This window comes from Barbus barbus (genome assembly GCF_936440315.1).
Source record: "Barbus barbus genome assembly, chromosome: 41".
NCBI lineage: Eukaryota > Metazoa > Chordata > Actinopteri > Cypriniformes > Cyprinidae > Barbus > Barbus barbus.
The window spans coordinates 572,708-598,930 of record NC_136719.1 but is presented as its reverse complement, the minus strand read 5'-3'; the positions used below and the strand labels follow the sequence as shown (position 1 = coordinate 598,930).

Below are 26,223 nucleotides of genomic sequence, written 5' to 3'. Positions count from 1 at the left end.
AGATTCAAGATTTTATTTGTCACATACACAATTATACAGAGTATAACCAGCAGTGAAATGTAGGTCAGGTCCGCTCCAAGGACAGTGCAATTATAAAGTATACAAATATTAAGAAAAAGAAAAGTAGAAAAAATAAAATAAAAGATAAAAAATATAAATATAAATGTGCAGGTCAGTATGTTGTTGACTTAAATAGTAATATAAGAAGGAATGTGCAAAAAAGTTGTACAGGGTATTTACATAACAGCAATACGAGGTAGAAAAAAATTCTGAATAGCTTATTGATATGGTGATATTTACATGGAGTCAAGTGATGTTATGACACAGAGTTAGAGTTTAGGAGCCTGATGGCCTGGGGGAAGAAGCTCCTCCTAAGTCTCTCAGTTTTTGCCATCAGGCTACGGAAGCGCTTACCAGATGGAAGCAAAGTGAATAGACGGTTACCAGGATGATTAGAGTCCTTGATGATTTTGACAGCTCTATTTTGCAGCGTTTGAGGTAGATGTCCTGCAGAGAGGGGAGAGCAGACCCTGAGATGCGCTCAGCTAAGCGCACAACTCTCTGTAGTGCTTTGCAGTCCTGATTGGAGCTGTTTCCATACCACACTGAGATGCACTGAGTCAATACACTTTCTATGGTCCCTGAATAGAAAGTTTTCAGGATTGCTGGTGAGACCCTGAATTTCCTCAGCTGTCGCAGATGGTACAGTCTTTGCCTGGCTTTCTTTACCTGAGTTTGGATGTGTGTAGTCCAAGTCAGGTTCTCGGAGATGTTTACACCGAGGTACTTGAAGCCAAGTATTGCATGGTATATTCAAAGGTACTTAAAGAAAAAAAAAAAAAAGATTATGAAGTTCTTCAGAGTAATGCATTTACAAACTTTCATTAATTTCTGTCATAACACAGTACCAACAGTTTCCACATTCCTCTAAGTATGTTTTGTGTATGTATCTTATTCATATAAATGTTGGCAGGCGAAGATATATATTTAGTAGTAGGTCCAAAAACAAGAACTCATTATTTCAATGAGAGATGGTGAGCATTAGGAAAACAGTCCAAAGGTCCTTCATTCACTGCCATGCTGTTCACATTTTCTGCATGAGCTACACTTCATCCAATTACCATTGTGTCTCCTTTTCCTCTTAAACGGCTTGATCTCAGGAGGTTTGACAGATTTAAAACACTATGAAATTGGAAAAGGATTAAAGACATCAAATTGACAAAACATACACATTTCCTTTATTCCCTTGGTCTCTGCCTTTATTACTGAGCTTCAGCAATTGAGCAAAAAGAAGTACACTTTAATAATTATTTTAAAACAACAGAAAAACAATATATAAACATTAATTCATGTTTTTTGTTTTTATTCTAGAATGCTTCATGAAGGGTTAATTTATGGTACTGTGGGAAGAGTTTTAATTATAAATTTGGAGTTACTGCATGTGCTGCACATTCCAAGAATCACTAAGGGATTGATTTATACAATTTCTGACCATAGGGCTTATTAATGCTTCTATAGTTTATGACTGCAGATGTAAAATGAACATTTTTGAACTCAGAAATTTCCAGCTGCGTAGTAAAAGACAAGCTCCTTCATTTGAATTCCGGGATATCATTAAAAACACGAAAGAGTTTTGCATCAGCAAAAATACAGTATATCTACTGAAAAACGGTATACTATGTTTTTAAATATGGAAATATTCTCATCAATAGTTACTTCATTAGTTGAATGTACATTCCTCTTTCACAGTTTCAGCTTAAGAAAAAGAAAAAAGCTTGGAAAAACTGCAAATATGAAAAGTATGGACAAATAAACATTCAAACTAGAAAAAAACAGCTATAACAAGTACATCTGGCCCCATCGTAACTGAACCACCGCAAAGAAAAAATGTGTTTGAATGAACCCCTTCAGCTCAGTTCATATCTCATCTTGTAATAAGTTCATAAAGTGTCGATTTTCAGTGCTTTATCATGTTCAGGAATCATTCATGGGCGAGGTATGAACTCGTGTCCATAATGTCCATCAGCTCTTCCTTCTCCGATCCATTCGACTGGGTGCAGTTCGTTGCGTTCTTCTCATGGCTCTCTGATTGGACGCTCATCATCGTCAGGCCAGGCCTGGGAATCTTCTCATTGTGTTTAGGGCTGTCAGTCACTGTCCTGTCCTCACTCGCTCCTTCCGGCTCCTCCTGGGAGTCAGCAGGACAGAGCAGACGGTCTGTCTCGTCCCGAGAGTCGTCACAGTCTGCCGATCCTGCGCTAGAACCGGCTACACGCTCACAGCTAGCGTCCGAGGCCTCTGCCGCTTGCTCGGGCTTCTGGAGGACTTGGTCTTCAGCACAGCGTGGCTCGTCACTGACAGTCTCTCCATTGTTAACACCGGTGCCGTTACTGAGAGCTAATTCTACAGAAGCAGCGTCTGGACTGGGCTCCTGATCTTCTGTAGAGCCCTCGGAGTGTTTCTCAGAGTCATCTTTCAATACGGAGTCACTGTCCACTTGCTTCTTTGCATCTGTGAGATCAGGGACCGGCTTGCTGTGTTTCGGCTCACTTGCGGCTTCTCCGTCCTTGTTTCTGTATCGTGAATGACCTTCTTCCTGCGCTGCGCTGTCTCCGCTGCCAGCTGAAGAGTTCTGCCGCTTCTCCGACTTCTTGAAGCGTTTTTGGATTCTTCTGGGGCACCACACAAACTTGTCTTTGGGCTCGAAGTGCTGGAAGGCGAAGCGCACCAGCTTCCTGCGCTCACGCTTGTCCCGCACGGCAAACAGGAAGTAGTCGAGCACGCTACGTTTAACGCCGCTGAGGGTCTTTCTGACGAGGGATTCCTCCAGGAAGAAGCGCACCAGAGGGGCTTGGAAATGCTCAAAACCCAGCTCTCCCAGGCTCTTGAGTATCCTTGTGATTCGGAGATTATTGTGCATGTTTCTGAAAGCAAATGTGAAATTATTTTTAATGGCATGTGAGAAAGACTGTCTGGAAATAAAGAAAGAGTGAAAAGGTGTCAATACATCCTAATGCACTCTATAGGCCCACGTGTCATTCTGAAATGTAGTTATTATTTATTTTTCTAGACAATGCACATGATTGTCTTTCACTTTTTATTTGGAGTCTGCAGAATTACTTCTGTCTGAAAGTCACTATGCTGTCTGGAAAGCCCTTCAATAAACTGCAGATTTGTTTAGTGACAAAACTGGTTTCATTAATAGTGATTAATAAATTAGATGCAAAGCATAAAATGGTAAAAAATAAAAAAAGATTCTAAAATGTCAGACAGAAATATGATTGTATAAAATGTTTTTAATGTTCTCATTATGAAAAAAATACAACTGCAATCAGAAATCATCAAGGTCCAAGCACCCACGTAGACAATTCAATGATAATGTTTTTAAGTGTCTTCAAAAAACATCATGATATTTATTAACAGAGACAATTCTATTTTCTCCCATCTCCATAGGGAATCAATATATTCAGTATCAATAGGATGTGTGTGTGTGTGTGTGCATATATATTTCAGTGCCGTGAAAAGGTTTTTGTCCCCTTCCTGTTTATTTTATTTTTTTGCATATTTGTCACGCTTAAAATATTCAAACAAATTTTAATATCACACAAAGATAATGCAAGTAAATACAAAGCAGTTTTTAAATGATGATTTCATTTATTAAGTAAGCTGAGTTCAATTTCACTAGACACCCAGGCCTCATTACTGCCAGACTTGTTGAATCAAGAAAACAATATAATAGAACCAGTAATAGAACCTGTCTGACAAAGTGAAGCATGCTTAAAGAGCAACACATCATGCCGCGATCTAAAGAAATTCAAAAACAGATGGGAAACAAAATAGTTGACATGTATCAATCTGGAAAGGGTTATAAAGCCATTTCTGAGGCTTTGGGACTCCAGTGAACCATGGTCAGAGCCATTATCCACAAATGGAGAAAACTTGGAACAGTGGTGAATGTTCAGTTTTGTTGTATTTAACTGGTTTGCACTCTATCTGCCATGTGCCTTATGCCACTGCTGACCAAAGAGAACACAAAGACTCAGCTCACATTTGCCAAAACATATCTTGATTACCCCGAAGACTTTTGGGCAAATATTCTGTGGACAAAAGTTTAACTTTTTGCAAGGTGTGTGTCCCGTTACAGCTGGTGTAAAAACAACACAAGATTTCATAAAAAGAACATCATACCAACAGTCAAACATGGTGGTGGTAGTGTGATGGTCTGGGGCTGCTGTGCAGCTTTAGGACCTGGACGACTTCCATAACTGATGGAACCATGAATTCTGCAATCAGAAAATCCTGAAGGAGAATGTCCGGCCATCAGTTTGTGGCCTCAAGCTCAAGCGCACTTGGGTTCTGCAGCAGGACAATGATTCGAAACACACCAGCAAGTCCACCTCTGAATGGCTCAAGAAAAACTAAATTAACGTTTTGGAGTGGTCAAGAGAAAGTCCAGACTTAAATCCACCTGAGATGCTGTGGCATGACCTTAAACAGTCCATTTATGCTCAAAAACCCTCCAATGTGGCTGAATTAAACCAATTCTGCAAGGAAGAGTGGGCCAAGATTCCTCCACAGTGATGTGAAAGACTCATTGCCAGTTATCGCAAATGCTTGATTGCAGTTGTTGCTGCAAAGGATGGCACAAGCAGTTATTTAGGGGGGAATGACTTTTTCACGTAGGGCCAGGCAGGTTTGGACAGCTTTTTTCTCTTAACAAATAAAATCAATTTCAAAACTGCATTTTGTATTTACTCGTGTTATCTTTGTGTAATATTAACATTTGTTTGATGATCTGAATCATTTGTGTGTGACAAATATGCAAAAAACCCCCCAAAAAACAGCAATAGCGCAAAAACCTTTTCACGGCACTGTATATTAGCCTGTATCTGTTAAACAATTTCATTAATCTGTATTCTTTTGATAACATTTTGTTACCAGTGACTCAAGATTAGTAAAGTAAATTAGTTTATTATAATACCACCTTAAAGCCAAATGTTCATCAAATAGCCACCTCATGTAGTTACATATAAGCTAAAAGGTACTAATCAAATGTAATTTTTCAATTAACTGGTGGAAGTTATAAGAGTTTTTAGTTGTAGTGGCCTTGTCTACACCTGAGATCTGGAGCGTCACCAGAACACGAGCCCTGGGGGAATACTACTGATAAATCCTTGTGAGTCGATGGGATTGACGTACACTGACCTGAGAATCATTTTCCCTCATAATATTTCAGCAGTCAAGTCGTTTAGAATCAGCAATAGCAAATTCACAAAGCAATTAATACATTGATCTAATCTTGTAAAAAGGGTTTACAAAAGGTCTGAAGCCTTTCGCAATTTAGTTTGATTTGTTTGGACAGTTCGCTTACGAACTTGCAGCGGTTTCTCACACCACAATAGTAAAGGGGATATTTTATGGCAGCGGCTATTTTCTCTAAGTGTAAATAGCTATAGATGCTATTTACACTGTTAAAATAGCAGGATTTTCTGCTATTTATACTAGGGATGCACCAAATCTAGGATTCGGATTCGGCCGAATCCTGGGCTTTTTGACGGGGTTCGGTTTCGGCCGAACCTTAGATTTATTTTCCACCGAAACCGAACCCTAGACTTGCGCTACGACGTCACACGGCCGTTGATTACGTGAAGGTGTTTACATAGGACCCGTTCGAATGTAGTAGGCTGTAAGAATCTGAAAATGGAACTCGTAAGCAAAAAAAGTTTTGTTTGGCAGTACTTTCAACCAAAAGAAGGCGATTCAAGTCGAGCTTTATGTTCAATTTGCAATGCCAATTTGTCTCGTGGTGGCAAGTAGAGCCCTGCGCGGGACTGTTTTCTTCATCCCGCGCCCGCCGAATTTCTGACCATTACCGCCCGCTCCCGCAACGTGTGTGTTACACTCCCGCCCGCTCCCGCAATATGTATGTCCACTCCCGCCCGCACCCGCAAAACTCTGAGAATTTATTCCCGCACGATAATAGAGATGCATTGATTTTGTGTCTTCTCCCGTCCCGCAGGAAAAAAAAAAAACCTATTGTATTGCTATTATTAAAGAGATTCATGTTTGTTCCTTTCCCTGACCTGCATGTATTCTGACGCACTGGTAGGGAAGATGAATATAGCCTGGGCTATCGGGGACATCTAAAACGCTTAGGCTACCGCGCGTTTCTTTAGACTTCAAGTACTTTGATTTTGTTGACAATGACATCATGTCGCTAGGTTACCTCCCGATCCCGCAGTGTTTTTTTTTTAGCCGCCCATTCCCGCCCGCAGCAAGGTTCAAACCGCCCGCTCCCGCGAGATTTGCGTTGGGTCCCACGGGACCCGGCGGGTCCCAATCCCAATGCAGCACTCTAGTGGCAAGGACCCTAAGCAGTACACAACATCGCCGATGTTAAAACTAAGGATGCGAGTAGGATTCGGTATTCGGTTTCGGATTCGGCCGAATCTTAAACAGTGGATTCGGTATTCGGCCGAACCCCAAAAATCTGGATTCGGTGCATCCCTAATTTATACTACATATATTGCAAATAGTGGCAATTATCTGCACTCCAGTATTGTAGTACATTATAAAACAGTATGCAGTAATAATGCATACTGAGTGTAAACTATAATTTTAATTCAAATTATGAAATGGATGACGACTTTTTAGGACAATAAAGCCCTTCCTACACCTACCCTAACCCTACCCGATAGGGTTGGGCGATGTCTACCAAATTGGCATCGGATGATGTCTACAGTGAAACATCATGATGGACGATGACATCGGGGGGTGGGGTTAGGGGTGTGCACGAAGCGTGAATCCGTATGCAGAAACGCACGGAAAACAAATAACGCATTCTACGGAGCCACTAAAGGGACATTAGACCGTTACATTACAGCACATGAAAGCTACTTACCACATACACCGAGTAAGGAGAGATGACTGAGGATGATGGCGAATGATTTGCAGATACTGAGCATCACTGACAAATATCTAATCTTGTAAAATGTGTGGCAAGTACTGCCGCTCCGAGTCCCTGTGATCGCAAATAAGAGCTTTCAATGCCCTGCATATTAGTAGCGACTCTTTGATGCCCGCAATTTATATACAGTATAATTACCCAACAATTTAATTGCAAGAGAAAGTATTGATTTTTTTTTTATCCTCCCATTTCGTAGGCTATTTATTCCCTTTAGTGGTTGCATAGTACACTTAATTTCCTTTCCGAACATGGTTCTGAGCTGCAGCGGATTGCGGAAGAGGGTGTGGGGGGGGGGGATCACCATGTCGTCTCAACTTCGTTATGTCTGTCAACCATCAGTGATGGACGATGGCATTGTCTATCAGCCCAACCCTGCTACCCGATACTTTATTTTAAAATTTTAGATTCTTTCCTTCATTTTTGTTGAAAATAAATGCCTTTCCGATGTGATATGAGATTTGAAAAGGGAGGAAAAAGGCGGGTTTGAACTCAGGTTGATCGCATCAAAAAGACTACAGCATGCACTTTACCATCTACACCACTGGAGCTGATGTTTGACAGGCATCTTTTGTAATGTTCAATCACACGGTGGTGGGCGGAGTCAGTGTAAATAGCCTCTGCCAACAAGCCAGGCTATTTGTACTTCGTGTAAATAGACACTCCGTAATTTTTTAAGGACAGAAACATTATTTTGTAGGAAACTGCCAAATGACTTCTATCATTTGTCAATGATGAAGCAGCTTTTTACTGTGAGTGCACAGATGATTAATTTCCATATTCAAAACAGTATTAAAAAGTATGGGCACACTTTTCTGATGGGGGGCCTGTGACCCAGTACTGGTGAGGAACTTACTGAATGCCTGGAAACTAAACAGGAATCTACAGTGGATTTCTTGTGTACACTAGAAGAACAATAAACAGCCAGCGTTTCATTTGAAGGAAGGTTTTAAAAGATGTTTTATGATTGCTGCTCACGTCAGGACAGGCAGGAGTCTCCTCACCTCTCTAGATTGGCGAATCTCTCCCTCCAGTTCTCGGCACGCTTCACCTCCCCGCTTTCTCTGTTGAGCAGCTGTATGCCGTAGAATCCGAGCATGAGCTCGTAGGAGTCCAGAAGACGACTCTTAGCCTCATCGCTCTCCCTGAAGGCCTGCGGACGACAGGACGAGAGCCCGCTTCAGTCCCACAGCAGAGTTTAGAGTCTCTGGAACAGGGTTTATTAGGGTTTGGGATCGTCATGACTTACTTGCACTTCCTTCTTGGTGAGCTCTGCAGCCATGTAGTTCACTCCTGGCTCTCGCAGAGGAAACAACCTACAAACAACAGAGTAGAAGTGTAACGGTTCACACATTCATACTGAAAATTTTCAGTATGGGTCTTTCGGTTTGGTGCGCATGTGTACCGAACAAACACAGTATTGTTTTAACCACTGCACGACTGGAACTTCATTGTTTCTTACAATATATAAAACTGAAAGTTTTTCAAATGATGTCCATTTTTTTCAGGAAATAAAATAAAAGTTGTTTAGGTGCTCTTTAATGTGGAGTGACAGATCGCTGTATAAACACCTCAGTTCAAACAGCAGCACGATCATTCCTTCATCTTTACTGCTAGTTTTAACGTGAAATAAACATGAATGAACATCTCATGTAATCACTCTGTGTTTCAACCGCAGAAAGACGTCAATAAAACCGCTTGTAAACAACATTTACCTCAGGCAAGTCAATCAGTGTCCACAGCTCCATATGTACTAGAGAAATCAAGTCTAGAGAAGAGCATTTCGCCAAATATTAGACTATACACATTATATTTTACTTTACCTGTTAGTGATGTCTTAATTATTTAATGTATGTTTACATAAATCAGCTATGAAACAAGTTATGGCAGCCACTGTGAAAATGAATATATTTCAACAACAAATAGAAGTGTTATAATTTAGATAATTATTTAGTTAATTAAAAAAATATATATATATTATGTGCAATTTACATGTTTGAATAAAACTTTTTTTTTTTAAGTTGAGTGATTATTATAGTTAAAAATAAATAGTAATTGTATTTAAGTTCGGACTCTGTTGTTAACTGTAACCTTATAGTAATGTAAAAGGGGTCCCTATAGCTGAGGTAGATTATTTATTGATAACAATCTTCATTATAATTGAATTTATTTTAAGAAATAGCAATTTGTTCAGTAAACCACCGTTTCATAAAAACAAAATAAAAAAAGAAGCATTATGTTTAGTTTTCCCCCTGCTGTACCACAAGGTTATTATAGTTTTTAATTTTTAAATTCGTTTTATTTTAATATCGTTTTCAAATTTGCTAAGAAATTCAGTTTAGTTTTTATTAGTTTCATTAATATTTTTGTTAGTTTTAGTTTAGTTTGTATTTTGTGAAAACATTTTTAGTTTTTATATAGTTTAGTTTCCGTTCTAGTTTCAATTTTAATTAAAGTTTAGCAGAATCAACAGATCACTTCCAGAGCGAAAGCCAAAGAAAGACTTAGCGTAATTTAACCTTGAGTGAGGCAAACGTTTAGCGACAAAATTAACCCATGCTGAGATTGCTGTATATTTGAATACTTTTACCGTCTCTCAAAGGAAGTTTACTACATAAATCTACACAAGTTGTGCTTAATGTCATATCTAATGGTGTGTTGACAATACGTCACGACTTTACTTTTTTACTTTACTTTAATATGAAAATGAAAGTAGCGTAATTTGGTTATATGCCTTTTTTCTCTTATTTAACCATAATCATGGTATTGTAACTGTCTTGTCTTGCGCACTTTTCCATGAACATCCGCGCATAAATCATAACTGTGTGGGACTAATGAAATTCAATAATAATGGCAATCGTAGGCCTATTTAAAGGCTCACATTTGAATATGTTATTTTCTTTATTTATGAAGAATTATAAGCGTGTGCATGATGTGATTTAGCCTATATTTATTTGTTCTAAAGTTTGGCAGTGATCACAAGATGCTAGGGCAAGTTTTTGTATTGTTTACAGAAAGGTGCGTTCTCATCTTTTTCTTCTGTTAATTATGTTGCGTGTCTGTTTTTCTTCAAAGGACCAACTTGCCTAATGTTGGTTTGATTGCTTGTGTTAGATGAGAAAATTAATAAGTTTGCCTGCCTGATGTTGTAGATTAATGCGGGTCCGGTTCGGGTCGCGACTCTCGGTCTTTATGTCAAACGGTTCTGGTCTGGTAGGCTACAGAATTAAACTAGTGCTGCTGTGGGATAACGGGTCGGGTGTTCTGTTAAGTACTGCTGGTGCACGTTTACCAAACAGAACCCGTGCAGGACTCTGCTTTAAACCGCTTTGCGTCTCTCTGTCAGAGATGTGCCATTTACAGGTGTTTCCACACAGCTCATATATTTTTCTGCCAAGGGGTGAGAACGAAATGATTATGAAAACAATTATTTTTTTGTTAATTATTATTTTATTTCAGTTAGTTTTTCAATAACTGTTGTTAGTTTCATTTCGTTTTAGTTTTTCAATTATTTTGACATTTTTATTTTATTTCAGTTTACAAAATAGTTTTTTCATCAATCGTTCTCTTCGAAAATATTTACGAAATATTTACGAAAATAACCTTGCTGTACCGTGACGTCAAAACCGAGCACGTACCGATCCGTCATGTTTGTGTAGCGTTACAGCCCTATTCCAAAGCATTTCATCTGCTTAACAAAACCTAGTCACAAGGAGAGTTGGACAGATATGGTCACAATCCCTCACAGAGAAAAGCAATCATCGTGAGGATCCGCTCGATTCGTTAAAGAGGCGTTTCTTACCACTGAATGTAGGAGTGAACTCTCTCCAGTCGTTTGTAATCTGTTCTCCACTCGGTGTGAAAGGTCTCAATCGACACATCTGAGGAACACAAGAAACATGACAAGAGATCCACAACAAAACAAACAGGAAAAGAAGTGCAATATACCTCAACTAGGGAAGTGGAGACGTACCATCAGGTGACGATTTAATTTCATTGAGATAGAATTTTAAATTAGTCATTCTTTCTTCGGGACATTCCTCTTCATTGATGTTCTACAGCGAGATGATAGAAGATCAGCACATCAGCGGTTTTTGTAACGAATTCAAAGTGCACTATTCATTTATTTTGGGAGAAAATGGTGAACTCTTACTGGATATCCGTGTCTGTAGTTCTGCATGTCCTTGGCCGCTCTGAGGTTTCTTGAGGAGGAGTTGGACCACTGCAAAAAACCAAGGGCCAAACATTAGTTTCAACTGCTTTAACTGGCTGCGTCCCAGTTCCCAAACTATTCATGGTAGATTGCTGGAGAACAGTGGCTCTTTAACATTTCAGGAAATTATAAATTGAATAACAAAATAGCGGCGAGCATCAACTGTGTGTGTCAAGCAGCTATAGCTGTCTTTTTGTTTTCAGGTGATTGAGTGACCCACAGTTTATTGAGTTTAGGCTCATTCTCATACAGACTAGTGTTTGCTCATACCAGGCATTGCAGGAGCTTCCTGCCAAATCTCTACTACACCGTACAAAGCTGCTCAAACGATTCAGCAAAGAATTCTCCTTGCTAATTATTAACAGTATGCATTTTACTCTCTAATAAACCATTAAAACTCTCCACAACACCAGCTCAAATTCAGTTGTTAGTTTCAGTTAAATACAGCTAATGTGTTACACAGCAGAGCGATGTATTTTCAGAGATCTGTAGACTGATGTGAATGCACTGCAGGTCAGGTCAGGTCAGGGTCAGACGGGGTCAGATGCCCTCCACAGACGCCACAAAATATCATCAACACTTTTGATGAACGGCCACTCTTTTTTAATTTAGTCACTATCAACAATTGTGAGATTTACTCGGTCAAAACTCTGGAAAATAGTGATCTATGATCTTTTTTACTGTTGAATATCATTGTTTGTGTGTGCTGATTTGTTAATGAGGGATTTGTGGAGTATTTTTATGTTGAAGTAAAAAGTTAGAATTGTACCCTTGGGGTAAGTTGACCCACCAGAAGTGGCACAGAAGGACCCTAGCGGTGCGTTTCAGACATCTTCGCTCGTGGTTCATGGAGTTAAATCAAGTTAGCATTCATAGTGTTGCTATTATGACAGATCTTCAATTAAAATACGGGCAATTAAATATGTAAATATTGTTATGCCTCTAAATCGTAGAATAATTTGACCTTTTATATTAATCTGTTACTGGGATTCTGCTTTGTCTGTCATCGGTTATTCATCTAAAAACTGTCAAAATTAAATTTTAAATAGAATAGTTTAGTATTTTACAATAATGTATTTTACATTCATATGCATTTAGTATTTTATAATAATGACATTAAAATCAGATAAATATTAATAAGAATGATCTAAATTCATTTATCCATTCCATTAGTTTATCTAGGGGGGCTGCCCACTGCTCCGGGTGTGTGTTCACTACTGAGTGTACACTTGGATGGGTTAAATGCAGAGCACACATTCTGAGTATGGGACACATACTTGACCACACACCACTTCCCTTTCCCCCCTTCTGATTCCTCCTGTAATATGTTGTGCTGTTTATTTATGTTTGCTTTATTCCTATATGAACACACTGATGCATCACATGATAACTTGTATCTAAGCGTGTTACATTTGAAAAGGAAAGTGCTCTTCTTTGTTAAATCTTGTGCTGTATCAAACTGACATGTTTAGGGAAGCAGGAACACAATGCTGCATCTCTGAAGACTCAAATGATTATAGGCCTTATTCCATATATTCAGATGTATTTTGTATTATGCTTATTGTTAGGGTTGAGTCATGAGAAAATGCTCCAGCAGATGATGTGGAGATCGGCTGCGAGTGACGCACTTCCGGTCAGCGGCGCTGATATTAAATAACTAGCTAACGTGCTATTCTTTCAAACAAAATCAAATATTATAAGTAAACCAGCTGCAAAGAAATAGCCTCTCACACTTCCCTCCTCAAGCGTTAGATGCGCGTAGAGTTAACGAGTCTCGCACACAAACACACACAGAATCAAACACAGAGAGCGAGTATAAACCCAGCACAGAGAGAGAGTATAAACCCCGCACACAGAGACCAGAGAGAATATAAACCCCGCACAGAGAGAGACCAGAGAGAGTATAAACCCCGCACAGAGAGAGACCAGAGAGAATATAAACCCCGCACAGAGAGACCAGAGAGAATATAAACCCCGCACAGAGAGAGACCAGAGAGAATATAAACCCCGCACAGAGAGAGACCAGAGAGAATATAAACCCCGCACAGAGAGAGACCAGAGAGAATATAAACCCCGCACAGAGAGAGACCAGAGAGAATATAAACCCCGCACACAGAGACCAGAGAGAATATAAACCCCGCACACAGAGAGAGAGTATAAACCCCGCACACAGAGACCAGAGAGAATATAAACCCCGCACACACAGAGAGAGTATAAACCCCGCACACAGAGACCAGAGAGAGTATAAACCCCGCACAGAGAGAGACCAGAGAGAATATAAACCCCGCACAGAGACTCACGAAAGCGGGCCGTGTTTTCTTGCTGCGGCCGGTGTTCTCCAGCTCGTCCCCGTCGCTCTCCGTGTCCCAGGTGGAGTCATATTCACACAGCAGATCGTCGTCCATCCCTGAAGATCATGTGAATGGTGATAAAGGTGATCAGTAAGCTGGATCCGCACAGCTCCATTGGATGTGCAGTGCTCACTGCGCTCCCCCTCACTATCACTATCACTAACACTCTCTCTCTCTCTCTCTCTCTCTCTCTCTCTCGCTCTCTCTCTCGCTCTCTCTCTCTCTCTCTCTCTCTCAGTGCAGTCTGACCTGGACACTATCATATACACTCCTGCTCTACAGCATCACCAGCATTATTATTACATGGGTGTCAAACTCACGAGCAGGTGTGTGTGTGTGTTTAACCATGCTGTACCAGGACAGACATGCTCACAATGAATCTATAATGAGTTCTGCTCCTTTTATCTGCTTGGATCAAAGCCATTTGCAAGGTTTTTTATTTATTTGTTTAGTTTTGTTTTAATAAAATAAATGATTGCGCTATAAAATACACACACACAAGACATGCTTTCTGAAATATTATCAGGGAAAAATGACTTTCAGATGAGAATACCGTACCCTCCACCAGTGGCGCAAAGCCAGGAATGCAGAGTATTGTGCATGGTGCGCGCTATTGCCAAATTCATTCTGTGAAAATCCTTAATAAAACCTTACAAACTATCAAAAGCTTATTTGTTAAAACATAATGTAATTAAACATTTTTATTTAACAGTTGTTTAGCATTTTTAATGTATTTATTATAAACTAAGTACATATGAGCCACTTACCCTTCGATCCTTCAGGTCTTACTGGGAATCAGTCTCTGGGGCTCATCTAGGTGTCCTGGCTGTAGAGGTCATCTCTAGGTGCTGATCCACCATCTGATCTGGATACAGTCTGGATCTGGGTGGCTACGGTGACCTCAGTTTTGGGAAGTGTTCCCGGTTCCGGTTGACCTAAATAATGCAGCCTAACAATCCTTTAACGGATTTGAATTATAGAAATGTGATAGTGTATTATGTGTAAACCAGGTTAAAGAGATGGGTCTTTAATCTAGATTTAAACTGACAGAGTGTGTCTGCTTCCCGAACAGTGTTAGGTAGATTGTTCCAGAATTTGGGCACTAAATAGGAAAAGGATCTCCACCCGCAGTTGATTTTGATATTCTAGGTATTATCAGATGGCCAGAGTTTTGAGATCGCAGCGGACGTGAAGGACTATAATGTGATAAGAGCTCACTCAAATACTGAGGTGCCAAACCATTCAGGGCCTTATAGGTAATTAGCAAGATCTTAAAATCTATCCTTTTCCTATTTAGAACCCAAACTCTGGAACAATCTACCTAACAATGTTCGGGAAGCAGACACACTCTGTCAGTTTAAATCTAGATTAAAGACCCATCTCTTTAACCTGTTTACACATAACACACTATCACATTTCTATAATTCAAATCCGTTAAAGGATTGTTAGGCTGCATTAATTAGGTCAACCGGAACCGGGAACACTTCCCAAAACACCTGATGTACTTGTTACATTGTTAGAAGAATGGCATCTACACTAATATCAGTCTGTTTCTTTCTAATTCAGAGGTCACCGTAGCCACCCGATCCGGTCCATATCCAGCCCAGATGGTCACTGCAGTCACCAGATCAGATGGTGGATCAGCACCCAGAGACGACCTCTACAGCCCTGAATGTCAGCGGAGACCAGGACACCGAGATGAGCGCTAGAGACAGATCCCCAGGCAGGACCCCGCCACTTAGACAGTCATCGGGAAAGACCACTGGAACCAGTTGAGCCCTTACAATCTGACTTTGCTGCAGTTGGAATGAACTGCTGGTTCGTTTGGCCAGAGGAGAACTGCCCCCCCGACTGAGCCTGGTTTCTCCCAAGGTTGTTTTCTCCATTCTGTCACCGATGGAGTTTTGGTTCCTTGCTGCTGTCGCCTCTGGCTTGCTTAGTTGGGGACACTTCATTTCCAGAGATATCGTCGACCTGATTGCAAAAACACTATTTAAACTGAACTGAGCTGGATGATGACATCACTGAATTCAATAATGAAATGCCTTTAACTGAAAATTGAGTGTTTAATCTTTTCATTTTACATTATTGACACACTATTTTCCCATTTTGATATTGTGCAGTTGCTTTGACACAATTTGTATTGTTAAAAGTGCTATATAAATAAAGGTGACTTGACTTGACTTGACTATGTTTAATAGGGAGCCAGTGTTGACAGAACCAGGATAATGTGGTCATACTTCCTGGTTCTAGTAAGAACTCTAGCTGCTACATTTTAAACCAGCTGGAGTTTGTTTATTAAGCGTGCAGAAAAACAACCACCCAATAAAGCATTGCAATAATCTAGCCTTGAGGTCATGAACGCATGAATGAACGTTTCTGCATAGCTGCGTTTCCGTTACCCTTCAAATTGCAAAAATAAAAATTGCGAATTGAAAATTGAAAATGTGCCTAATGGAAACGCGTCAATTTAGAAAAAACTCCCATATAGCGCAAAAACGTTTTTACATTCGCATGAGGTGGTTTTTCAGGCAATTCGAAAAAGGAATATTTCGCAAAACTGTAATAGGTTACATGGCGTATATATACCTCCAAGAAACACTTCATATATGGCCGCTCTCAAGTATAAGGGCCCTGCCATTAATGTTTAGACAATTTACACTGCACACGTCTGCGGTGCAGTGTGGCTCTGATACGGCCACTGAAGCCACACTAGTCAATGCTTGTGTTTATTCCAGCCGCGCCACGCATGTTTCTGAAGTAAAGACTCTCTGCGTAAAGATACACGCATACGCCTCCTTTGAATAAATATTGCCAAAATGCCACCAAAATCTGTTCCCATGACTTATCGCGAGAGGCAAAAGGTTATGTTTTAGTCGCATAATATTGGTTAATGGAAAAGCCGTCATTTCGCAATACTATTTTTAATCAACATTTATAAAATATCGCCAAAGTTTTGTGCAAATCTGTAATGGAAGCGCGCCTATTGAGAGCATAGGTCATAAATTAGATATATTTTTGAAATGGAAAAATGTGGTTTTACAAATGCTAGAAACCTGGCTTTCAAACTTTCAAACAAAAAAGATTGCTATCAAATAGTACACATAAATTCCTAACTAATGACAAAGAATTGACAGAGCAGCCATCAAGTGTTAGATAGTGTTCTAAGTTATTACATGTGGAGGTGTTTGGTCCTATAATTAACACCTCTATTTATTATTTTTTTTCAGTATTTAACAGTGGGAAATTACTAGTCATTCAGTTTTTTTATATCAACTATGCATTCCGTGAGTTTTGCAAATTGGTATGTTTCTTCGGGCTGGACGAAATATAGAGCTGAGTATCATCAGCATAAGTTAAGTCACTATTATTTGTATAACGCTTTTATCAATGCAAATTGTGTCAAAGCAGCTTTACATCAGCTTGATATAAAGCTGGGTTGCTTTATATCAGCTTTACAGTATTTAGACGGGAAAAAACAGTGAAAGCTAACATCGTGATCCCTAATGATATCTCCCAAGGGTAACATGTAAAGCGTGAAAAGTAAGGGGCCTAGTACTGAGCCTTGAGGTACTCCATACTGCACTTGTGATCGATATGATACCTCTTCATTCATTGCTACGAACTGATGGCGGTGACATAAGTACGATTTGAACCATGCTAATTCACTTCCGCTAATGCCAACAAAGTTTTCCAGTCTATTAAAAAGAATGTTGTGATCGATAGTGTCAAATGCGGCGCTAAGATCCAGTAGAACTAATAGAGAGATACAACCATGATCAGATGATAGAAGCAGGTCATTTGTATCTCTAATGAGAGCATTCTCAGTACTATGATACGGTCTAAATCCTGACTTGGAAATCCTCACAGATACCATTTTTCTCTAAGAAGGAATATAATTGTGAGGATACTACCTTTTCTAGTATCTTTGACAGAAAAGGGAGATTCGAGATAGGTTTGTGATTAATTCGTTGGGGTCAAGTTTTTTTTAAAATAACATTTTGAAGGTTTTTGGGGCATATCCTAATGACAATGACAAATTAATAATATTCAGAAGAGGGACATTATTGTACAGCAGAAATTCCCAAACTTTATTTGTCAGCTGAGCCCATCTTGATGTAAAATATTCCTGTGAAGTTCCCCGTTTTTTTCAAGCTATTTCAATAATTCAACCATACATTTGCGTGTTCTCGGTTCTGTGATCTCAGTTATTTATCACAGGACACGCAAGTAAACAATATTTCAAAAACAATAATTTATATTTTAAGTGTATGATTGTTTTTAATTTGAAATGTAATTATTTAGATTATATATATTTAATAGCACACCTTGATTTACTGAAGTATTTGGCAAAGAGACTATCACTGTGCTAAAGTGAGAATATTATGTTACTTTTGAAATAAAGTAACATAGCCGTCAGCCAATTGTCAACATATAACCACAGGCTCTTCTCTTTAGAACAACTCTCCTTATATTAATATTAAGCAAAAACAGATTAAATAACATTCAATCTTAACATTTACTCTCCTAGTGCCCTCCACTAATATTGGCACCCTTGCTAAATATGAGCAAAGGCGGCTGTGAAAATAAATCTGCATTGTTTATCCTTTTTATCTATCAGTCAAAAAATTCACAAAATTCCAACCTATCATTGAAGTAAAACAATCGGAAGTGGGGAGAAAATCTCATTGTGAAATAAATGCTTTCTCTAGTTCACGTCAGTGTTAATTTTGGCAGGCCTTTTTGATTTAGTCTTAGTCTTTATCTTGAGAAGAAAAATCTTAATAGTCTTAGTCACATTTTAGTCATTTGAGTCTTTCATAGTTTTAGTCTAGTTTTGGTCGACGAAAAGTCATTGCATTTTTGTCAACGTTTAGTCATTACTTTTAGTCAAACTGCAGTTACCAACATTTATTTTGGTAGCTATTTTATATGTAGTATTCAAACAAAAACAGTCATCAATGCTTCTCTCTTTAGACCAAATCAATTAAGCTTAGTTATGAGAAATTTGAATCAAGGATTGAATTTGGAAAAACTGGTATTTTTCAGATACAGTAGGTTTACTTAACAAGTATACATTTTTACATCTTTTGTTGGTTAACATTAATGACAGATAATTAGGAATGCTGTCCATTTAAGACGGAAGGTATGCATGTAATAGCCTACTGACATACATTCAGTTTTCACCCACCTGTTTAAGCTCACTTAAACCATAACGGACTGTATTTCCGTGAGATGCTCTACATGAGAGACATGTGGACTGCTGTGTGTGTATTTGAGCACTGAGAACTGATCGCGCGCTGTATGAGAACTGAAGAAGTGGAGCGTGCGCGAGAGAGAGCACTTCTATCAGCGCGTTTCCGCCTATCGCACCTTCACTAACTTTAAGTTAATCGACAATGAATTGTGACTCCCGGGAAAAATGGGACGTCTGGTCACCCACTCCCTAACCCTTCGGGTGCTGAGGCCATTGTTTCAGATCGCTAGTTCGCGTTTTGGTAGCCTATCCGTCCTGCCATGCAAACGCACCTTATCCAATGACATTTTGAAAGACAAGACAGTTAACTTAGCCTATAGGATGTATTTTGAATGTCCGGTAGTCCTCAAATAACATTTTAGTCCCGTCTTGTCTTGTTAACGAAGATGTGGCATAAATTTCGTCATAGTTTTTATCATCAGATATTAGTTTTAGCTTGTCAACGTCTCGTCTTAGTCACAGAAAAAAGGTTCGTTGACGAATATTTTTCGTCGTCGTCGACGTCGACGAAATGAACACTGGTTCACGTTGGCCACAATTATTGGCACCCAATTATTGCAAAGTTCTTTTCCCGAGATAACAGCTCTGAGTTTTCTCCTATAATGCCTGAAGAGTTTGGAGAACATCTGATAAGAGATCAGAGACCATTTTCTTCATACAGAATCTCCCCAGATCCTTCAGATTCACAGTTCCATGTTAGTACTTCTTCTCTTCAGTTCACCTCACTCATTTCCTATAGGGTTCAGGTCAGAGAACAGGGACAGCCATGGCAGAAGATTCATTTTGTGCTCAGTGACCCATTTTTGTGTTTATTTTGATGTTTGTTTTGGATTGTTGTCCTGGTGGAAGATCCAAACACGGCCCATTATAAGATTTTCTAACAGAGGCAGTCAGGTTTAGATTTTTTATCTGTTGGTATTTGATATAATCCATGATGCCATGCATCTGAACAAGATATTTAGGACCTCTGGCACAAAAACAGGCCCAACAACATTATTAAATATCCAGCAATATATTTAATCGTGGACATGGGGTACTTTTTTATCCTTGTCTGTACTAAACTCAACTGGTGAGTTTGCGGCCAAAAAGCTTTTTTTTCAGTTTCATCTGACGATTAGAAGCCAGTACAACTTGAAGTTCCAGTCGTGTCTGACAACAGAATTTGCTGGAGATTGTTTCTGGATGAATGAGGAGAATTTTCCCTGAAACTCTCCCAAGCAACCTTTGGTGATGTTGGGGATGTTTGATTTTTTTTTCTTTTATTAGGTTTTTGACCCCAAGACTCAACTAATCTCTACAATTCTACAGCTGTGATGCTTTGAGAGTCTTTGGCCACTCAAACTCTCCTCCTCACCGTGCATTAGGATGATATAGATAGACACATGTCCTCTTCCAGGCAGATTTTTAAGATCTTTAGCTGATTGGAGCCTCTTAATTATTACCCTGATAGTGGAAATAGGGATTTTCAATGCTTTAACTATTTTCTTACAGCCATTTTCTATTTTGTGATGCTCAACAATCATGTTCTGCACATCAGAATTATATTCTTAGGTTTTACTCCTTGTGATGGATGATTAAGGGAATTTCGCCTTTGTGTTCCTCATATTTATAATCCTGTGAACAGGAAGCCATGGCTGGAGAAATGCTCCTAGTCACCCTGGTGTGTTAAAAATGTACATATGAATGGGAATATACAGTCGTGGTCAGAATTATTGGCACCCTTGGTAAATATGATCAAAGAAGGCTCTGAAAATAAACCTGCATTATTAATACTTTTGATCTTTTATTTAAAAAAAATCACAAAAATCGAACCTTTCATTGAACTAAAACAATTGAAAATGGGGGGAAATCTCATTATGAAATAAATGTTTTTCTCAAATACACGTTGGACACAATTATTGGTACCCCTAGAAATTCTTATGAGTAAAATATCTCACAAATTAGTGAAGTGGCTTTAAGAAAAGTGCTAGAGCAGTGAAAATGAGCATTTCCACCATAAGGGTAATAATTAAGAATTTCCAATCAACAGAAAATTTTATGAATCTGCCTGGAAGAGGACGTGTGTGTATATCGTCCTAATGCACGGTGATGAGGAGAGTTTGAGTGGCTAAAGACTCTCCAAGCACCACAGCTGGAGAATTGCAGAAAATAGTTGAGTGTCGGGGTCAGAAAACCTTAAAACAAATTGTCAAACAGCACCTACATCACCACAAGAAATGGTGGTGATGGTTGGTTTCAAGACAAATTCTCCTAGCTCATCCAAAAACAAACTCCAGCATATTCAGTTATCAGACACGACTGGAACTTCAAATGGGACTGGCTTCTGTGGTCAGATGAAATTAAAAAATGAGCTTTTTAGCAGCAAACACGATGGGTTTGGTGAACAAGATAGGTTTGGTGAACACAGGGATAAAAAGTACCCCATGTGTAAAATGAAATATACTGCTGTATTTTTTATGTTGTGGGCCTATATTTCTGCTGGAGGTCCTGGACATCTTGATTAGACACGGCCTCATGGATTCTATCAAATACGAACAGATAAAAAATCAGTAAGTGACTGACTGTCACGAGTCTGTCGATCCTTCCCCCTCTCCACTCATGATGCACGCCCTCACCTGGTCACCCTTAGTCTTTAATTCCATACACCTGCACCTCGTCACCACCCCTCATCAGGAGCACTATAAAGACACTCACCACTATCACTTCAGGGTCCGATCTCGTTGACACTACGTGGACTCTACCTCAGTGATCATCCACCGATGAGTATACCCTCTGACTACTAACCTTTGTTACTTACCTTCTGTTCCCCGTTCCGTTGTCTCTCCTGCCTCCAGATCATCTTCCGCGGGGATCAGCATCGCCCATCCTCGATCCTCTTAGTCTGCCTCGCTCCTAACTCCTGGAAAACAAGAGACAGCAATCAATATCGCCACTCACGCTCTCGTTGGCTGACTTCTGGAAGCTCACTCACCTATCTTGCCCAGCTGCTCACTAACCTGCTCAGATATCCACGAATAAAACCTCTGTGTCTGTCTACTTACCGTAACAGAAGATCGGACCATTACCGAGGACGCGGACGACGCACTCATCACGATGGAGTTTATCGTCCGCCTCGACGCCTTAATCCAGCAGAACCCCACATTTTATAAATTCGCCGAGGAGTTCTGCAAGCTCGCCGCGACGGTGGATCTGCATGATGTGGCCATCCTCGAGCTGTTCCGACTCGGGATCCGTTGTCTCTACTCTATGGACCTCCCAGACACTTCTGGCTTGTGTTGGAGACGGGGGATTTTCCAGTGTCTGGGGAGTTACCGGACCCGAGTCGGAGCTAGTCCGCCGTCTGTGGCGAGGAAAGTTCCACCGCCCGAGACGACAAAGGAGATGCCACCACCCGCGGCAATCTCTAGGTGCCCACGAGCCCGAAAGAGTGTTTCCAGCACTGACCTGGGGGCGAGAGTTTTGGACCCATCTATAATATCAGTCAGGTCAGCGCTGAGATCCTTTCCCCGTCGTCCAAGCCCTTCGCCTGAGAGTATGTCCAGCTCTCCTTCGTCTCCGCTGGTTCCGCCCAGCTCTCCTTCATCTCCGCTGGTTCCGCCCAGGTCCGCTCTACAAGAGTGCCCTCAAGTTTCTACGCTTCGAGTGCGTCCCCGAGAATCCAGTTCTCAAGTCTCGGCCAGGAGTGCCGATCCCGATCCCTGAGAATCCAGTTCTCAGACCACGGCCAGGAGTGCTGGTCCCGATCCCCGAGAATCCAGTTCTCACACCACGGCCAGGAGTGCCGATCCCGAGTTCCGAGAATCCAGTTCCCAAGATACGGCCAGGAGTGCCGATCCCGATCCCCTAGAATCCAGTTCTCTGATCACGGCCAGGAATGCTGATCCCGATCCCCGAGAATCCTGTTCGCAAGCCACGGCCAGGAGTCCCGATCCCGAGTTCCAAGAATTCAGTTCCCAAGATACGGCCAGGAGTGCCGATCCTGAATCCAGTTCTCAGACCACGGCCAGGAGTGCCGATCCTATTCCCTAGAATCCAGTTCTCTGATCACGGCCAGGAGGGCCGATCCCGATCCCCGAGTATCCTGTTCGCAAGCCACGGCCAGGAGTGCCGATCCCGAGTTCCGAGAATCCAGTTCCCAAGATACGGCCAGGAGTGCCGATCCCGATTCTCAAGTGTCCGCGCTGCAAGAGCGCCCTCAAGTGTCCGCGCTGCAAGATCGCCCTCAAGTGACCGCTCCTCCCAAGCGTCCCACAGAGCCCACTCCTCCCGAGCGTCCCACAGAGCCCGCTCCTCCCGAACGTCCCACAGAGCCCGCTCCTCCCGAGCGCCCCACAGAGCCCGCTTCTCCAGTTTGGCCCCTTGAAGGGAACATCCCAAAATAATTTTTTTGGGGGGGCCATATAGTCTCAGCCTGTGTAGCCAGACCCAAGATCAAGACCACCCAGCTCCCTGACCCACCATGGCCATCCAAGCTCTCAGGTTCACCTCGGTCATCCAAGCTCCCTGATCCACCATGGCCATCCAAGCTTTCTGGTTCACCACGGTCTTCCAAGCTTCCTGATCCACCATGGCCATCCAAGCTCTCCGATTCTCCATGGTCATCCGGGCTCCCTGATCCGCCGTGGCCATCTGGGTCTCCAGTCATGCCTCCCGAATCTCTTGATCCGCCATGGTCTCCCGAGTCCCCAGTTTTGCCACAGCCTCCCGAATCTCCTGATCCGCCATGGCCATCCGGGTCACCAGGCCCGCCAAGACCTCCCGAGTCTCTAGATCCACCATGGTCTCTCGAGCCTCCAGTCCCGCCATGGCCACCTGAGTCCCCTGTCCCGCCATGGCCGCCCGACTCTCCGGATGGCCCGCCATGGCCACCTGAGTCCCCTGTTTTCGCCATGGCCCCTCGAGCATCCAGACCCGCCATGGCCTCCTGAACCTCCTGTCCCGCCATGGCGTCCTGAATCACCAGTTTCGCCAGGATCTCCCAAATCGCCCGAGCATCCAGGCCCGCCATGGCCTCACAAATCTCCTGACCCGCTCTGGAGGCTTCCCTTGTCTCCTTGTTCTAACCCTGCTCCAGCCTCAAGGGTGCCCGCCCCCCCCCCCCCGACGTTATTGTTACAGTGCGGGACGCACCTTCCGGGAGGGGGAGGTAATGTCACGAGTCTGTCGATCCTTCCCCCTCTCCACTCATGATGCACGCCCTCACCTGGTCACCCTTAATCTTTAATTCCACACACCTGCACCTCGTCACCACCCCTCATCAGGAGCACTATAAAGACACTCACCACTATCACTTCAGGGTCCGATCTCGTTGACACTACGTGGACCCTACCTCAGCGGTTATCCACGGATGAGTATACCCTCTGACTACTAACCTTTGTTACTTACCTTCTGTTCCCCGTTCCGTTGTCTCTCCTGCCTCCAGATCATCTTCCGCGGGGATCAGCATCGCCCATCCTCGATCCTCTTAGTCTGCCTCGCTCCTAACTCCTGGAAAACAAGAGACAGCAATCAATATCGCCACTCACGCTCTCGTTGGCTGACTTCTGGAAGCTCACTCACCTCTCTTGCCCAGCTGCTCACTAACCTGCTCAGATATCCACGAATAAAGCCACTGTGTTATCACTACCTCTGTGTCCGTCTACTTACCGTAACACTGAGTCTGTTAGAAATCTTATAATGGGCCATGTTTGGATCTTCCGACCGTACAATAATCCAAACACAAACCTCAAAAACAACACAAACATGGGTCACTGAGCACAAAACCAAGCGTCTGCTGGCCATTCCAGTCCTCTGACCTGTGAACTGAAGAGAAGAAGCACCGTCATGGAGCTGTGAATCTGAAGGATCTGGAGTGATTCTGGTCTCTTATCTCATCAGGTGTTCTCTAACCTCATCAGGCATTATAGGAGAACATTTAGAGCTGTTAAACAGGCAAATGGAGGTTTCAAAAAGTATTGAATAAAAGGGTGCCGTTAATTGTGGCCAATGTGTATTAGAGAAAAAGATTTATTTCATAATGATATTTCCCCTCATTTTAAATTGTTATTATCCAATGAAAAGTTAGATTTTTGTGAATTTTTTTTTAAATGAAAGATCAAAAGGATTAACAATACAGATTAATTTTCACAGACTTATTTGATCATATTTACCAAGGGTGCCGATATTTTTGGCCATTACTGTAGGCCTAGCCATACATGGTCAATAGGTATAGTGCAGTATATTGAAATGTGTTGAATTTACTGTATTGGCTGAGTAAGAATGCTAATTTGACACCTCATTCATGATGTGCTTCATGACAGACTATGATGTTGGCTCGACAAGGGTTTTATCCTGTGGACCATTTTGTTCTGGGACTTTTCTTCTGTAGTCTAATCTGATCAAATGTACATTATTATTATTCTTTAGCTTGGGATGGAACAGCAGCTACGCTAATTGTTTCTATTTGTCTCTGTTTCTGCCACGGGATTAACATCCCGTGGTAATTAGGAATGACAGAAGCTTCAGTCTGGATCCAACCCCTAAATGATCTGAGATGACCGAACACCTGAGAAAAGATAATGCCAACCCCTCAGAGGATGCCAACGCTCAGACAACATACAGAATTACCAAATGACCACTGGAACTAGTTGAGACCTTACAATCTGACTTTGCTGCAGTTAAATTGAACTGCTGGTTTGTTGGCCAGAGGCCAATGTTTGATATTGATATTGTGATATGTTTGATATTGATATTGTGATATGTTTGATATTGTGCAGTTGCTTTGACACAATTTACATTGTTAAAAGCGCTATATAAATAAAGGTGACTTGACTTGACTAGTCTGTAGTTTGGTTCTGTCCTGTTTCTGTTAGTTTCCATGTTTCTTATCAGTCTGCACTGTTGGTTGTTTATATTCCAAGCCCTTTGTTTCAGTCCTCATTGGTCGGTTCTTGTTTTGCTGTGTCTTTGGTGTTGTACAGTACCCTTCTCCTGGAAAGCGTCTGCAATCACACAGGACTGACAATGCCCCGAGTGAGAGGGTGGAGAAATAAACGACTCACGGAACTCCCGCAAATTACATACATCTGAAATTAAAATAATATTTCATGTTGTTTGCAGGCAAGTTTAGTCCAAATTTTCTGAAGAGACTTGATTGTTTTATGTGATGAACAGATTGATCACTAAGCACTTTTCGATGTCAAAGATGTCTTTATGATGGATTTTAGCGTACACGCACTCTAAGATCAAATCTGTGCATACTCACGTTTCATAAATGAGGCCCCTTGATGAGTTCTAACCCTGAAGAAACACAATAAACGAGCTAAACACAGCAGATGCACCCGTAGTGTACTGTCAGCTGATCAGGACAGAGTAATTAATGCAGAAAAGAAACTTACTTTTCAGATGCATTTTGCGAAGTTTCTAAATTTCTTCACTGCCAATAAACATTTTCCCAAAA

General features: G+C 41.3%; 1 protein-coding gene across 1 annotated transcript; it reads right to left on the bottom strand.

Moving 5' to 3' along the window:
• On the bottom strand, positions 1-13,726 carry LOC306860321 (uncharacterized protein). The gene is made up of 7 exons (XM_079401961.1): positions 13,478-13,726; positions 11,118-11,186; positions 10,938-11,019; positions 10,767-10,845; positions 8,214-8,280; positions 7,969-8,117; positions 1-2,924 (listed from the first exon to the last, which is right to left on the bottom strand). Exons 1-7 carry the CDS (start codon positions 13,580-13,582, stop codon positions 1,982-1,984), a joined length of 1,494 nt encoding a protein of 497 aa, XP_079258087.1. The 5' UTR covers positions 13,583-13,726; the 3' UTR covers positions 1-1,981.
• Positions 13,727-26,223: the final 12,497 nt, after the last annotated feature.